Source organism: Mustela erminea, chromosome 3 (genome assembly GCF_009829155.1).
Source record: "Mustela erminea isolate mMusErm1 chromosome 3, mMusErm1.Pri, whole genome shotgun sequence".
NCBI lineage: Eukaryota > Metazoa > Chordata > Mammalia > Carnivora > Mustelidae > Mustela > Mustela erminea.
The window spans coordinates 12,246,234-12,263,327 of record NC_045616.1 but is presented as its reverse complement, the minus strand read 5'-3'; the positions used below and the strand labels follow the sequence as shown (position 1 = coordinate 12,263,327).

Sequence of the window (17,094 nt, the reverse complement as noted above, 5' to 3'; positions counted from 1 at the left end):
GGGGTATCCAGACGTGGCCGCACGAACCAGAGCGCGTGTGGGGAGGGGCGAAAGGAAGGGGGCGGGGTTAGCGTATGATGTATTTCCGCTTCCTCTCGGCCCAGTCGTATTTGGTTGGACGGGCTTGTTGCGGGGAGGGAGGGGACAGATTGTTTGCAGTGGAGGAGCTCGGAGTACAGGAAGGTAAACTGAGGTAAGGTTCGGCGCGCGTGTGGCGGGGGCTGGAGGCTTTGCACCCGTCTGCGTAGGAGGACTGGGGGCAGGGTCTTCGGGATTTGAGGGAGTGAGTGGGGTTGGGAGCGGGAGGCTCAGGCTGTCCTCAGGTTTGAAGAGAGGAGGTGGGGCGGGGCTGGGGGAGGGTTACTAGGGGGAATTGCAGAGCCCGGGTCCCGGGTCGGGTGGAGTAGGGGTGGGCTGAAGGAAGGAGGGTGTGGAGAGAGGACGGGAGCTCGGAGGGAAGCCGGGGAGGGGCTGGGACGGGGGAGGTGTCGGACCTCAGGCTCTTGAAGGCGGGGGAAAGTAGTCGCGCCGGGGTCTGCTGAGGATGTGGGAGTCTGCGAGGACGAGCGTGCGCTTCCCGGGGGGCCGACGGTGCGGACGGAGATGGTGGCCCAAGTGTGTTCTTCCGCTGCCCGTGCATTTGGCCTTTGTTTCCCTCGCAGCTCCCCCGAGACCGGCACCCCGCAGCCTCGGTTCGGGCCCAGCCTCATCTCTCCAGCTGCCGCCACAGCCTGGAGGCGCCTGCCTCCGCTCTCCCGAATGGTGCTACTCCTCGCAGGCCTCGGCCCGGGATCCAGACCTCCTTTGCCCCCTGCCTCGGAGCTTCTGCTCCGGGTCTCCCCCGGTGGACTGCTCGTGGCGGGCAGGGAAGAACTTTTCCACAGACAAGGCTATCCCTGCAGGAGCGCCTCCGACGCTTTGAATCTCGGCCTCTAACCCGGTGTGGGGGTGTCCCTCTCTCCCCTCTTCTACCCGCCGAGAGGAGAATCCCTTCTTCTTGCAGCCCAGAGCCCGGGAGGTCCCAAGGTGGGGCCCTGGTCCCAGCATGTCAGTCCTCTCTTGTGCGTAGGGCTGTGCTCTCTCCCCTTTAGCATGGCCGAATTCAGGCCGGTGCCCAGGGGGCGGGAGACCCCGCAGGGGGAGCTTCGGGCGGAGGTGGTAGAGGATGAATCCCCGCGGAGCCCGGTCGCGGAGGAGCCGGGGAGAGGCGGCGGCAGTCACGGCAGTGAGGCCAAACTGTCTCCCAGGGAAGAGGAAGAGCTGGATCCTCGGATACAGGTGAGAAGACACAGGGCGCCCAGATTCCAGCTCTCTGGGGGAGCTATTCGATGAGCGAAGGGTCAAACTGACCCTCTGTCCCGTGCCCTGTGCAGGGGGGCAGGAAAGGGAGGCAGGCTTGTCAGTAGGTCGTCGCAGGACAGCGTAGCCGGTGCTGAGAGCGCTGTGTGTGATGCCAGGGCAGAGAGGGCCCGCAGCCGAAGGCCTCCAGACCACGTGAAGCCGCAGACCGGCCTCAGGTGTAGGGCCTTCTCTGGGTCAGCCGAGAGGAGGACTCTTGTTCTCCTTTCCAGACAAGCGAAGGGGCTCTCACCTCAGAGACGCGCTGTGCGACACGGTGGTTTTGGGATCGGGAGGCAGTTTCGTATCTTCCCTTCTCTCCTTTCCTCATCAGCGCTTCCCCAGGGAGGGTCGCACCTCCCTGGTGGGACAGGACACATCCTGCAGTGGCTCCACAGAGGGAGGCCTCCAGGGAAGTCCTGATGTGTTTAGGGAGTGGTCCTGAGCCATGGTCAGTCCTTAATAACAGATTGCCAGTTCTGAGGATGCTGGTTACAACTGGTGAACAGAGAAGCCGATTTATTACCTTGGAGTATGAACAGCCTAGTAGTTGTTAGGATGGGCAGATCTTTGAAGGGGACCTCCCAGCCGTGGGGGTGGAGGACAGGCACAGGTGCGGGTGAGATGCTTGGTCAGCGGTGGTGGGACTGTAGTGTTTCGGGGCAATGATGGGGAAAGCTGCTTGGTGGGGTGAAGGCGGGAGGTTCCTGTGTGTTGGGGGTTGAGTCTGCTGTAAGGTCTGGCAGCATCTCCAAGATGTGGATGTAGAGGTACCTGTAGATGAGAAGAGCATCTCAGGGCTTGCATTCCTGGGCTTCTCTGCCAATAGGCCTTTGTTAGGTTGTTTCTGTGAGTCAAGAAGAAATAAAATCTGGTCCTAGTATCCTCCTGCCTTCTTGCTGGGGGTTCCCTGGACGTGGAGTCAGGAAGCTGTGTCCACACTTACACTGGAGCTGTGGTGAGCCGTTTGTTTACTGGCGTGAGCCTGTCTCATGGGTGTCTCATTGAAAATAGCTTAGTTTCTCCTGCTAATTCTACAGATTCGTCATCTACTGAGGAAGTAAGTTGTAGGGAAAAACGTGTTGGGCCGAAATTGGAGCAACCTCCAGCCCCCTGCTTTGTGATTCTCATGTGAGTTATGTAATCTCTGAACTTCCCCTCCTTCATCTAGGAGATGGTGGAGCTGATTGGCTCAGCTCCTTGCTCTGCTCTGCCAGGGTCCTGATTCTTGGCTCTCATAACTCTTCTGCTTATCTCTTGGTGAAAGTTCGTAGGTAGTACTTTGGGAAAGAGACCCTTCTCTGTTCTGTGGGGAGGACGGCTGGGTGATGCGCCTCATGCATCTCCTTCCAGTGCTCCTTGCTCTGCTCCAGGGAAGAATCTGCTATGGGTGGTTTCTTTGCTCAGGCTCTCTTGCTCCTGTGTGTTTTTCCAGTGCCCACACAGGCAAAGGCCACAGCACGAAGAGGCACTCTCATGTTGTGCTATTCAATAAAGTAGCTGTTAGCCGCATGTGGTTACTTCAGTAAGATCAATTAAAATTAAATAAAAAATAGAATTGCAGTTTTCCAGCTGTCGTTGGTATTGCAGAGGTAGAACAATTTCCACCATCAGAGTCCTCCTGGTTGAGGGCCAGAGAGTACCACGAAGGCATAAGATTTGCCTTGAATCCAGGGAGCTCACAGTGTTACCGGAGCAAGAGGGACAGGCAGACTGTAGTCTCTCTTGCTAAACAGGGAGGCACATTGTGGAGTGGTGTGGGTCAGGTATGGAGGGAAGGTCTTGTCGTAGGGGCCTCCACTTTGGGTGGCACACTTGTGGCTGGGCCAGTGCTCTGCCCTTAGCAGGGCCTTTGCATCTTCTTGCCATGTGGAAGAGGTAGCCCGATGTGAGGGGCACCTCTCACAGAGAAAGCTGGTAGCATTCAGCCCTTCTGCGTTTGGAAGACATTGGGACATGTGTCATGTGAGCTCCCTCTTGGTGTTGACAGTACAGAAGACCAGGTTATTCGGGAGTAACTGTCTCAGTAGTTTAAATGGATTCTCAGTGTATTTTGTGGGTCTCCACTAACAGACCTGTCATAATCTACCAGCAGGTTTTAAAAAGACCTGTTCCTGAGCCATGCCCAGAAATGTGAATTCTGGTGTTGATTGGGTGAGAAGTGGACATGCAGCCTACACGTCTGCTGAGCCAGGGGATATCCCAAAGGCTAGGGACTCTGTTCAGTTATTTTCTGAAACTCCAAGATATGGTCACTCTTAAGGCAAGGCTCTTACTCCTGTCGGGAGTAGGGTTTCTTGGCAGGCAGTTTGTGTCTCTGTTATCTGGTGGGATGCCTTTGGAAGTTGGAGGGAAGCCAGCTGGAGGCCAGCTCTAGGCCTGCCTGGAGTGTGCTGTCCCCCAGGGAAGGCCACTGGCTTTGTCTCCATGCCTTGACCTCAGCATAGTTCTCCAAGGCCTTCAGTCTGGTAGTCGGCTTTCTTCAAGGGTCCCAGTGGAGGGAAGAAATGAAGGAGGGTGGTGCTAGGATGGGTCTGCGTCTCTTCCCCTGCGACTTTCTTAGTTCTTTTTGTGATGGGCATGTTCATCCTCCTCAGGTGAATGGACACAGTGACTTACTTCCTCTGTAGCCTCTTCAGAGTGACCTCTTCATCCTCCTCCCAAGTATCGGTTTAGCTCTCACAGGACAGTCAGATTTCCCCTATTTCTCAATCCTTGGGCCATGCATCACCCTGGCTCTGTATCACCATGGGCTTAAATGTTTCAGTGGCCTGCGCAAGGTGGGCGGGAGCATCTGTCAGCTGAGCAACCATGCCTTTGACAGTGGCCTGGCATCTTTGGAATGTGCCTGGTGTGCCCCAGGAAGGTCACCCTCCCTGCTGGTTGCGCCCTCCCTGATGGATGATGTGTGCTGACTCAGACTTCATCGTGTTCAAATTCCATTTCATCCGGGTGCCAGGAGTCCCTGGTGGAGCAGGCCAAATGGAATGTGTTGCCAGCTTCCCTAAACAGAGCCCTGAGTGCTTGTTGGCTTCCCACTAAGCCTTGCCTTGGGTCTGCCCCAGCCTGGTTGTCCACCCTGCCCTCTAGCCTATTCTGTTCCCTGGTCTCCTGGTCCTGTTAGAAGAAGCTTTGCTGCTGAGTGGTGGACCTCATCATCAAAATATTTTAGTCACTGGAAGTGCTGTGTGGGCACAAGTTCCCTTACAGGAAGATGTGCCCACTCCTGCCCTTTGCCGGTAGCCAGAGCCCTTCACATCCTTTTCCCAGTGGGATGATTTATGGAGAGCCGTTCACTCCTGTGATGATCTTGTTAGGATCTGGAAGCATGCTGGGCCATGGAACTGAGTGGGATCCAGTATCGGACCTTGGTTTGCCCACGGGAATGTTGCAGGATGGCCTTTACTGACCTCCTCATCTCCTCTAGGCTCACTTTATTGCCTCCTGAGGCCTGCATGTCCTTTTCCTACCAAGACTGTGGTTTTTCTAGGTGATTGTACTCCTGTCTTCTCTGAGGCATCCATCCAAGGATGTCCTTAGTTCTAGGATGGTGGTCACAGTAGCGGGAAAGCCAGATTCCTCATCAGGTCCTAGGTCCATTTTCAATTCTATCCCTAATTCCCTGCTTTATTGTTTCTGATCTAGCAAATTTGAATGAGCCGAGAAAGAGTATTCTTGCAGGAGCTGCTGAAAGCACTGTTACCTCCTCTCCCGGATAGCCTGAAACCCGCTCCGGGCCTAATCAAGCTAGAGGAGAGTAGGCTCACAGTGGGAGAGGTTGCCTCTCATCCTGACAAGAACTGTGGTTTTTGAGGAATCTTTCCATCGACTGAAGGTGGTATCCTGGGTAGGAAAGTTCTGTGAAACTCAGAGCTGTGTGTTGGGAGGTGCTGGCTCTGCCTCTGGTCCTCTTCAGGGGTCCTTTGAGTCATGTCACTGCTTGTAGTTCATAGCATTTTGATGTGATCTTATGGTCACTGGGTTGTGTGACTAACGTGCACCAGCTTCTGGACCCACAGTGTCCAGGGTGGGAGTCACATGCTGCTGGTCAGGTTGAGATGTGCCCTAAGGCTCAAATGTGCAAGGATTTCAAAGGCATAGATTGAAAGGAATGTAAAAATATTTTATAATTTATGTTGATAACATGTTAAAATTTTAACATTTTGGGTATTTGGGATAAATGGAATGTATTGTTAACAACTTAACCTGTTTGCTTTTGCATTTTTTTAAAAATGGTTGCCAGGAAACTAAAAATTCAATGTGAGGCTCACATATATTTGTTGGATTGTTCTGCTCTGTAAAGTTTGGAGCCAAATTTATGGCCTTCTTTGAGGCAGGGTGTGCATTGTTGTTGGCGTGCATATTTCTCTATCCTTGTTCCTGGTTCTGTTATATGTTTCTTCCTTTCACTGTAATTTGGGCATATAATTTGGTTTCCTGGATTCTTAATTGCTGACTCAAACCTTTTAGGGGTTGAGGAAAGGCATAGAAATAAAAAGACTAAAAGGGGATCATATACTGGGTTGTTGGAAGGGCCAGATGAGGTGTGTGGGGGCCAGTGATGGCAGCATCAGTCATTGCCAAGTGCAGCTCATGTCTGGGTCGTGGGCAGCAAGCAGACTCAGGCTGGGTTCCACCACCCTGTCCAGGAGCTGCAAGGCCCCTGGGAGAGGATCCCATAGCTGAGTGTCAGGAATCTCACTGGGCATTGCTCTTTCTCAGGAGTGTCCTTGGCTTGGTGGGCTCATGATTTCTCCCTGAGGTTCTCCCTCCTTGCTACAGACTCTGTTATGTGAGGACCTGGGGTCTCTGACAGCCCACTGCCCAGGCAGGCCTAGAAGCCTCTTGAGTCATGTGATACTCCCTAATTTTGACCTTACTTACCTGTCAGACTCAGAATTCTGTGTCCTGCATTTGTCTGGTATCCTCCCTGTTCTTGCCCACCTGGAATACTACAGACAGCCTCTCTCTGGCTCTTGTAAATGTCCCTCGTATTGCTCAGATCTGCCTTCCTGAACCACAGACCAGGTGGTGCCACACCCTGAGGGGCTTCCCCTGCCACTGGGAAAAGTTGTGGTATCCTTTCTCTGTGCCCTAGCCTTGCTGGTTTCTTACTTGACAAGCTCCCTGCCCCAGGCACCTGATCTCCTGATTCTTGGCTCCTTCCTGTCACTGGTGGTTTTCTTTTCTCTGTATCCATCAAGGCCCAGCTTAGGAGCAAGTACTTTGAGCATCCTGCCCTGGCCTTTCCTGCCAAGGCAGATGACCCTGCTGCCCCCACCATGCCCACCTGTTATAGCTGCTTACACTGCTGAGGCCCTGTTGCTTGCTTACTGGGCCAAGAGTGGCCACCTCTTTGTTTTCTGAGTGCTGGGGTCTCAGCAATGCTGAGCTGTGATGCATATGTAGAAAACCTGTGATGGGTGATTAGTTAGGGGTAGTGTTCTCTGACTTAGCTCTGCAGAGACCTCTGGCCGGAGTGTGAAGAGAAGGTGGCATGATCTGATGAAGAGAGGGCAGGCTTGCTGCCATTTTGCTGTGGGTGCATGCGTGTTCCATTTGCTGAATGTTGATTTCCTCATTGTTAAAATGGGGGTTTAATGATCGGATGCAGAGATGGAGTTGGGGAGGATTGCAGGAGACTATGTTATTAGGTCTCCTTCAAGGAGCCATTCCACAGAGCCTCCTGCATCTCTTCCCTTCTCTGGTCAGGTGGACTTTCCCTCCTTGCACTGCCCTTCCAGCCCACGTGGTTCGCATGAGGCTACTTTCTACTGCTCTAATTTTTTGCCCCTCTCCGGCAGGAAGAGCTAGAGCATCTGAACCAGGCCAGCGAAGAGATCAACCAGGTGGAGCTACAGCTGGATGTGAGTATTGCTCCTTTTCCTCACACCCTTGGGCTGGTCCCGGAGGTGTCTTCTCTCCCTGTTCAATATGGCGGCAGTGAAGGGGCATGTATGAAAAGCTGGAGGGGCTGGGACCCACACATATGCCTTCCCTCTGCCCTGTGTCCCTATCCCTTTGCCAGGAGGCCAGGACCACCTATCGGAGGATCCTGCAGGAGTCAGCAAGGAAGCTCAACACGCAGGGCTCCCACTTGGGGAGCTGCATCGAGAAGGCCCGGCCTTACTATGAGGCTCGGCGGCTTGCTAAGGAGGTATGGCCAGCCGGTGTATGTTCCAGAAGGGCCATGTGCAGAGCCTGGCCCTGGACTCTTCTGTCTCTGTGTGGGGTGTGAGACGGAACACTTTCTCATTTCTTTTTTATGTCTCTTCTCTTTGGTTCATTTCTCTTTTCTTTGCTCACCCCGCCATTCCTTTACCCTTTTCCTCCCCTTCTTTTTCTTTTTTTCTCCTCTCCTTTCCTTTCCTTTTTCTCTTCATTCCCCTTCCCCATCCCTCCCCTTACTTTCTTTCTTTTCTTTCTTTCTACACAAATACTGTGGGTTCATTATTGGAAGACTGCAATGTAACCGTAACTGTAAGACGAGAAGAAAACCAAAATCACCCCAAATCCTACCATGTGCATGTTTCATGTTTTTTGTACCTAGGATTTGTTTTAGTCAAGTATGGTAGGATGGCAGACACAGAGACAGCTGCCTTGAAAGGAGAGTTTATTACTTAACATTTCCAAGAAGAAAGGACATGCCACACCATGTAGGGGATGGAAGGTACTAGAGGAAACCTTGGCTTAGAGCCTTTATTGTGTTTACAATGGGAAGGAACGGGTAAGGCAGGGTAGGCAACCTTTAGCAAATTTAGAATTTAATAGCTTGAATAATTGTGGGCTCTGGGCTATGGGGGTGGTCTCTGTGTTTTGGTAGCCGGCCCTGGAGTAACATAGGGCAGGGGAAATACTGGCTGGTGTGTGAGAGTTAGATAAAGGGAGTGGTGGGATTTGGATTGGTTGGTTTGCATTTGAGAGGTGTGCTCAAAGGGGAGTTTACTATTTTTAGGAGTTAGCTAGCCCTGGAAGGGCCACAAGGCCCCCAAAATTTCAAAGCACCAAAAAATATAGAAAATAAAAAACATACTTAATACAGCACAGGTAACCCCTTAATTTTTTGGGGGGGGTATATATTTTGCCAAAATGAGATGACATGGTATGTGCTATTTTTATTCCTTTATTTTACTTATATTATGACATGGTACCATGTCAAAAAGTATATATCCATGCTGTAATTTTTAAGAACTGCCTAATATTTCCTCTTTTTATTATTATTTTTCATTTAATCAGTTCCTTGTAACTGAAACCTTAGGTTGGTTTCCATTGTTTTGTGGTAAGCATAGCTGTGATGCCTGTCTCTGAGTGCTTGTCTTCCTTCCTTCAGCTTACCTGCTGGGCTGGAGTTGATGAAATCAGGGGTGTGTTTTCTCTAAGACTTGGTCTGTGTCATAACCACCTTGTATCTAAAGTGGTGGGGATTTTTCTTTCTTCTCTGCAGGGTAGAAAAGTCCGGTGGCCTTTGCAAATGCTGATTTCACACACTCACCCTCTAGTGGCAGTATCATTTTCCAATCTTTGTTTCTACATTTCTTTATTTAAGTCATAGCCTTACAAAATATTCTTTATAGGTAAAATATTACTTTTTTGGCCCTTACGCTCAGTGCAGTTTGGGAAGTGAAGCCGACATTGCAACCGGCCTTCCTCCTTCGCTTGTCCTCATCTAAGCGGGGTCTCCATGGGTGGGCGGGGGTCCTTGGGGCTCCGCATCCTGATGATCCTCTCTTCCCAGGCCCAGCAAGAGACCCAGAAGGCAGCGCTGCGGTACGAGCGGGCCGTGAGCATGCACAATGCTGCCCGGGAGATGGTGTTTGTGGCTGAGCAGGGTGTCATGGCTGATAAGAACCGGCTAGACCCCACCTGGCAGGAGATGCTCAACCATGCCACCTGCAAGGTGAGCCAGGCCATGTCAGCAGGTCTTCCCAGGTTCAGCTGCTTCCTTTGCTGTCCTTTCATCCCATCGCCCTCCTGCCTCCTCTCTGTCTTCTCCACTCAGGCCTTTCCTCGGCCTTGATTCTGTTTCAAGCCAAACCTCTTTTTTGCTCTCTGTCCTGTCTAGGCTTTGCTAGTGTACCTTTTGCAGTGTAGTTTATGTATCATTTCTCAGCTATTCAAAGGAGAGGGTGGTATGGGAGGATCCCTGGCATCAACTCCAGTTGGCCACCTTCACCTTGTGAAGAGTCCATTGGAGTTGTTACAGCAGAATCACATAGACTGGGTGGCTTAAGCAACAGTTTATTTCTTCCAGTTCTGTGGGCTCAGAAGTCCAAGCTCAGGTGCAGGCCAATTTTGTATCTGGTAAGGGCCTGCTTCCTGATTCCTAGACAGCTGGGGGTCTTTTCAGTGTGGTGAAAAAGCTTTCACTGAGGTGGAAGGGATGAGTGGGAGCTCTCCAGGACCTCTTTTATGAGGGCACTAATCACATTTAAACTACTCCCCCAACCTCTCAAAGGGCCCACATCCAATGCCATCACTTAAGGGTTAGGATTTCAACATAGGAATTTTGGGAGGATACAAACATTTAGTCTCTAGCAGCAAATGCCAGCTCCTGAAGGAAGATCATGTCTCAAGAGGCAAAAGCATGCGTCCTCGGTCAGTGACGGATGTCCTCTGCCCCATCTGGGCCAGGTGAATGAAGCAGAGGAGGAGCGGCTTCGTGGTGAGCGGGAGCATCAGCGGGTGACCCGGCTGTGCCAGCAGGCTGAAGCTCGGGTCCAGGCCCTGCAGAAGACGCTCCGGCGGGCCATTGGCAAGAGCCGCCCCTACTTCGAGCTCAAGGCCCAGTTCAGCCAGATTCTGGAGGTAGGGGAGGAGTGGGAGAGGGGGAGGGTCTGAACAGTCAGGAACGGGATAGGCATGGAGAGTGAGGGCAGTTAGAGGGGATGTTGGTGCTTCTCCAGGCCATCTGCTAGACCACTGTGGTGGGACAGGTGGTAGGACAGGTGCTTAGAATGACCCACAGGAGTGGGAGTTGGGCTTAGAGGATGGGTGCTGGCAGAGAATGGAGTCGAAAGGAGGTAAGTGAGAGAAAGTGGGAATTGGGAAACCAGGGAGAATGGGGATCAGGAACTGGCCAGAAAGGGAAAGGGCACAGTGGGGAGAGGAGGAGTAGGTGGGAATGAGGACCTGGTGGGAAGGTCTTAAGACGGTCAGGTTTAGGTGAGGAGTTGGGCAGGAAGGCTGGGGAAGAGGAATCCAAAGAGGAGGACCGAAGGGGGCTGGACTGAGTAGGGTAGAGCCCTGTGGTTTTGTGTTGGGTGGTCTGGGAAAGGAGGCACTGTGCAGAGTGCTCAGGGGGCTCAGAGTGCTTGATCACCTCATTCTGTTCCTCCTTCCTCAGGAGCATAAGGCCAAGGTGACAGAGCTGGAGCAGCAGGTGGCCCAGGCCAAGACTCGCTATTCAGTTGCCCTGCGCAACCTGGAGCAGATCAGCGAGCAGATTCACGCACGGCGCCGGGGCCAGCTCCCGCATGCCCCAGGCCAGCGGCGTTCCTCCCCTGTGGGGGCAGAGGCTGGGCCTGATGGTGGGGAGGATGGGGACAGTGGGATCATCGAGGGGGCTGAAGGCGGGGGCCTGGAGGAGGGCAGTAGCCTGGGTCCTGGGGCTGCCCCTGACACAGACACGCTTAGCCTGCTGAGCCTGCGCACGGTGGCCTCGGACCTGCAGAAATGTGACTCTGTGGAGCACCTGCGGGGCCTCTCAGACCACACCAGTCTGGACGGCCAGGAGCTGGGTTCCCAGAGCGGGAGCCGTGGGGGCCGCCACCAGCGCAGCATCAGCCTGTAGTCCATGCTCAGGGTGGCTAGTCCTTTCATCACCACTGGCCCTCGTAGGGCTGGACAGGCTCTGTGCTCCCTCTTCCTCAGGTCCTTTCTTCCCTTGGAGAGGTCAGGTTGGTCCTTGCCTCTGGTGGATTTCTCCCTGTCCTTGCCCTCCCAGCTCCCTCTTCACAGGTGGCAGCTCTTTTTGCCTTACCCTTTCAGAAGGCTTTTCTCTGGCTCTCACATTTGCCCTCTCCTGCTAGCTCCTCATGGTCTGATGCCCTTTGCTGCCCCCTTTCTGCTTTCCTTCCATCTGTCTGGCTTTCCCCTCAGGGAACTTGGTCTAGAAGGCACAGGGAAGCCCATCGGAGAAGGTGGGTGTAAGACCCAAGTCCTGGCATCTTGGCCCCTAGCTTGAGGAAATAGGTGTTCCTTCCACCTCCCCATCTCCCAAGGTCTAGGGATGCTACAGAGCTCTTCTGGCAGCCGTGTGCCCTAGGCCTCTGTCCCGGCCTGCCCATATGGAACCTGAAATGCACTGTAGGACTGTGTACGTCTGGAAGACACTACTGATCCCTACAGTGCTCCCTCCTCATGACCTAAGCCACTTTGCTATGTGTGCCACAAAGCAGGATTGGAAGGGTACCAGTGTCAGAGAAGGTGAAACCCAAATCCGCTGTCAACACAGAGGACACCACCCACTCCAGATAGGCTCCCATGTGTATGGTGTTTTCCGCAGCTGGGCTGGGCTGTTAACATTGCTAAGGTGCTAGTGGGTCTCTAACAAGGGTCCATGTTGGCAGGTGGACATGAAATGAGGTCCTGATGGTTGAGGCCCTTGCCATTCATGCTGCAGAGTTGGGTTTACTTTTTCTGGGTAGAGGATGTTGAGCTGAATCTCAGCACCCTCCTTCGGGGTGGAGTTAGGGAAATTGGTGCTCAGTTGCTCTCCCTCTTGCTCTCCCAAACCAAACAATACCTACTCCAGGATCCCTTAGGGAAATGCTCAAGTTTTGCTGCACAGCCTTCTCTGTTGTAGGTAGGGGTTGCCCTGGGGTGAGGGAGCCCACCCTCCATGGGGAGCAGCTCTGGGTGTTTGGTGGTGTTCCAGGCCCTATGGTGGGGAAGGGGGGAAGCCATGCTAGATCTGGGTGCCTTGGGAGAACTGGTCCTTCTTCCTTTGCCACCCTAAGAGGTCTGAGAGCTGGACTCTGGGCAGGACAGCTTGCACCTAGGCCTTTGTGCTGCTGCTGTCACCTGGGAGGAGTGGGCTTTCATATGGAGGGTGGTGTCTCCCTGTGCTAAGGTGGTCACTATGAGAACCACTGGGTTTGAGGTGGCCATGGGTGAAGTGAAGAAAGGGAGGGAGGACGTGGGCATGCGTGTATGCATGTGCCGGGGGAGTATGTGTGTGTGTGTGTGTGAGAGAGAGAGAGAGTGTGTGTGTGAGAGAGAGAAAAGGGTATGCCCCTGATTTTATTTAAATAAAATAGTTTATGTATCAGTAATGTTTGCTGTCCCTGTCAGGGGAGGGAGGAAGAGAAGGGCGGAGTGTGTGTGGGGAGGCTCTTGATGGGTGAGTCAGGGCAGGGAAGATGCCTCCTCCTCCCACCTTTCAGGCGAGGAGGGGTCGCAGGGTGGAGAGGACATTGTTCTAGTGGTCCGGAAAAGACAAAGGTGCCAGTCCTGGGTATGTCTGCAGTTGAGCATGAAGGAAGGGGAGGGACAAAAGTAGGGTTGTAGGAGACTTAAGTTTCAGATAGAGTTTTTGTCTCCTGCAGTGTTTAGGACATAGTACTAAGTTTTTATGTTGTCTGTCTAAAATTTAATGTAGATGAAAGGTGACACTCAAATCACGACTTGATGTGTTGTGGGGTGCAAAGGATTTGAGTGTGTTTGGACCCACAGCCTGTGAAATATCTAGTGGAATCAGGTTGGGGCGGGATGAGAACTTTGGGAGCCATGGATATGTAGAGTGAAAGCTTTGGATCAAGCGCCCTCAGCCCCAGCCCCAGAGGTGCACCTACATTTCGGGCCAGGTGAGGAGGACATCATCCAAAGGGTGGAGAAGGCACTGCCAGGGAGGAGGGCAGGAGACCCACTGGAAACTTGATGGGAAATGGTTGTCTTGAAGACCCTTGAGGGGAAGAGTGAAGGGCAGAAGTTGGGATGGAAGGGCAGAGCAGTGACCCTGGTGATCTCAGATGGCAGATGGGCCATCAGGAGCCACTGTGTTTTGAACATGCGCTGTGTACCCTTCGACAGGTACTGTCCAGGTGTGAGACTACCTTTCCCAACCTGGACTTTTTTTTTTTTAAACAAATTATCTTTCTCATAGTTCCAGAGGATAAAAGCCTGAGGTCAAGCCACGAGTAGGATTAATTCCTTCTGAGGGTTGTAAGGGAAGGATCTGTTCCAGGTCTCTCTCCTTAACTTGCAGATCTGTCTTCTCCCAGGGTCTTCATCTTCCCTGTGTACGAGTCTGTTCAGATTTCTCTCTTAAAACGATACCAGTCATATAGGATCAGGGTTCACCCTAATGACCTCATTTTACTTTAATAACTTCTGCAAGGACCCTATCTCCAAGTACAGTCACATTCCGACTAGGTTACAGCTTCAGCATATGAATTCTGAGGGAGACGCAATTCAGTCCATAACAGCACAAAAGCACGTCATCACAATAAACAATGTAAATGGTATCTGATCCTGTCTTTCCATTACAACATCGCTGGATTTAATCTACTATTTTGCTTATTGGAATGCCGTTCAACTGACCTCTCTTTCTAATTGAGAAAGCGTGGTGAGGCAGATGGGTGCCAAAATATTCCCTTTATTACTGGAAAAGTTGTGATGAGAATACATGGCCTATGTCCTTGGGCAAGTAGGCTTTCTGAGATGACACTCCAGGGTCATACTTCCTACCCACCCCCACAAGTCACTTGGTGTGGAGGAGACCCAGAGAAGAAGGGCTGGCTATGCACACTCAGTTTCTCTTCACCAAATCACCTACCAGATAAGAATGGAGAGCTAGTAGGAGAGTTAAGAGCCAATGGTGCTGCTTCCATGTGGAAGAAAATAGCCACAGCAAATATGCCTCCCCCAACCCCCACCCTATCCCAAGTGGTCTTGTACTTATCCACTGTGACTCTTGCCAGGATATGAATTTACCTGTTTCCACAACAACCTTAGGAGGTAGGTGGCACCATGATTGTCTTTTCATAGATGCTAGTACAGGTGGGGATGCCCAATTTGCCCCCAGCCTTGTAGAAGGTAAAGGAGGCATTTGGCCTTGAGTCCACAGGGACCAGAGGTGAGAAAGTGGCGTGGGCAGAATCACCTCTCAAGAAGTGTTATTGGGGAGGGGAAGCGAGAAGTATCAGGAAGCTTGAGGAATTTTGTTTCAAAATGAGCAAGAGATGGTCAAACTGAGAGGCTGTCTCATTCCCCCCATTCCTGTACCATGTCAAAACATGGTTGGTAATAATAATTTCTCCTAAATTATGTCTTCCCCCAAGTGAGCAGTTGGGCCTCAGTCTTGCCAGCACATAATATATGCCTGGCACTACATGTTCAGTAAACATGCTTTTCCATTTCCCTCTTCCCCCAGTTCCGATCTATGCCAGGTTACTTTGTTAGACTGTTGCTAGGAAGTCAGCATTGTATCCACAGGCCTGTGATGATATCTCCATGTCCCTAAGGGTCATTCTCAAATTTCTCTAAGCTCCAACTTTAAAATGAGAAAATCTGGGTATGCCTAACCCTCTGCCAGGTCGGTGGGTGTCAGCCACAATGATCCCATATTAGCTTCCAGATGAAATGAGCATCACATTAGGAGGCCTCCTTCGGTCCAGTGCTAGAGAAGGAGGCTTTTCTCTCTCTCTCCCTTTCCTTTTCCTTTCCCCCTTACCTCCCTTCTCTCCTTTCTCCTCTTCTCGCCCCTTCCCCTTCTTTCTTTTTTAAATAAAGGCCCTGATGAAGTTCAGGTTTACGTCTTTGTCCTGTTGTAGTTTTGGTAGTCACCCTTACCTTTTCCTCCTGTGCGGTAAAGAAGGGCTTTTTGTCAGTTGTCATGGTCCCACTCTGTCAGCAGAGGGCAGCAGCCACCAGAAAGTGAATAAGTGAATGGAGAGAAATCTAAGTCAGCTGGGTCCTGGTCCTCATTTTCCGGCAGTCCTATGAGGTTTGCCTCCTTGACACTTGGCAGGTGGTCCTGGGAACCTGGAGGGGGTAGGGGTTGGGGTGTATGCATTAGAGTGCAACCCTGCCTGTCCCCACGTGGTCATCTTGCATCCCTGATGTGCTTGGGATGGTCTGGTGTGTGTGAAAACTGCTTCAGGTTGGGGGGCACCAGATCATTTGACGCCAGATGTTCTGTGCTTCTTGATGTCCTGTTCTTAGAACTCACCTCCTTCTTTGTTCTGCTTAGTGCTTTATTCCTCTACCCTTCCTTCACCTTTTTGCACATTATTCTCTTGGGAAGTCCCTTTGGCTTCCCTCTACTACAACTCATAAGCCTTGGGCTTCTCCTTTGTCCACCATCCATGAGCCCTGGGCTGCCATACAGCACTGTACCCTGAATTAAGGGAACCAGGGGACCATTTTGCTGACTGGCAAAAGAGTGTGTAGTTTGTTAAATATTTAGCAGTATCTTTTAGAGTTGCAAACACTGCGGTAGGGCTTGTTAGGAATACCAGAAAGTATAATAATCATGGGTTAGACATCCAGTTAAGGAACACAGGTGGATATAGGTAACAGGTCACACACGGTAGTACACAAATAGGTGTTTATTTTATTTTTTAAGATTTATTTATTTAAAGAGAGCAGAGGGAGGGGCAGAGGAAGAGGGAGAGAGAGAATCTCAGGCACACTCCCCATTGAGCTTGGAGCCCGACCTGGGGCTCTAATCTTATGACCCTGAGATCATGACCTGAGCTGAAACCAAGAGTCTGACATTCATCCTATAACTGACTGAGCCACCCAGGTGTCCCAGACAAATAGATAAAGAGGGCTGTAGTCAAGGAGAGGTCTGGGAAGTTAAGAAAGAGAACAGAGAACTTTGAGCAGAGACCTACTCTCTGAAGCTCTGGACCAGCCCCTGTCCTCAGACTGGAGAGGTGGTGGTAAGAATCTTCCCCTTGCACTCCATTTTACCAGTCCTCTTGCCACCATGCCTTACTCCTCTGAAATAGTCCTAGGCTCCTCTGGTCAGGTCCTGTGGTGACCTGTGGTGACCTCACCAGAGGTTAGGTCTTGGTGTTTTCAGGGTATGGCATGGGGTACTTGTCACCAGACATCTGTCCATTGATTTGTTTATACTTGTGCTACTCTTGGCACAACTTTTCTCCCTGCTTAACCTGTTAGACTTCTGCCTGTGGTTTGAGGCCCAGCTCACATGGACTTCGGACCAAATCCCCAAGGTTCCTTTGACTTGTGGGACTGGCCCAGTGTCACTCCTGGTGTCATCTCTGATTCCATCTCACTCAACACTTAACTTGGTACAATAGACACTCTACAAAATAGGGTGAGCATACGTCACGTATAGTCTAAACTGGGACACGAGTATGAAAGGGAGCAGATCCAACCCAGGACTGAAAAGCACTGACTGTACTGTCTAGAGAGACCTGTCATGCAAGGGTGTTTGCATATGGATGAGGAACTTAGCTCCTCTGAGCTCTGGTGTTCCAGTCTTCAAGAAGGGGGGCCAGACTGGGTAGATACCACCTCAGTTTATCAAAAGCACTAAGATGATACAGCTGGTGGAGGATGTTGGGGCCTGTGAGAGGTATTTTGGTGAAGGCGGTCAGATTGTGGATGTGTTTGTAGAGAGTTTTGGGGTCTGAGCATGAGGACTCCCAAGTCCAGGGTTGGTTAGGGCCCAGCCTGGAAGCAGTAAAGAGCTGCTAGACATTTCTGCTTGGACATGAGATGGTGTCAAAGAACTTGGGCAGTGATGTTTCCGTCCTCAGGGCAGGCAGGTGGTTATCGCCCACA

General features: G+C 51.7%; 1 protein-coding gene across 1 annotated transcript; it reads left to right on the top strand.

Moving 5' to 3' along the window:
• Positions 1–75: 75 nt before the first annotated feature.
• On the top strand, positions 76–15,950 carry SH3BP5L (SH3 binding domain protein 5 like). The gene is made up of 7 exons (XM_032335197.1): positions 76–193; positions 663–1,278; positions 7,143–7,205; positions 7,367–7,495; positions 9,074–9,235; positions 9,970–10,143; positions 10,682–15,950. Exons 2-7 carry the CDS (start codon positions 1,093–1,095, stop codon positions 11,126–11,128), a joined length of 1,161 nt encoding a protein of 386 aa, XP_032191088.1. The 5' UTR covers positions 76–193; positions 663–1,092; the 3' UTR covers positions 11,129–15,950.
• Positions 15,951–17,094: the final 1,144 nt, after the last annotated feature.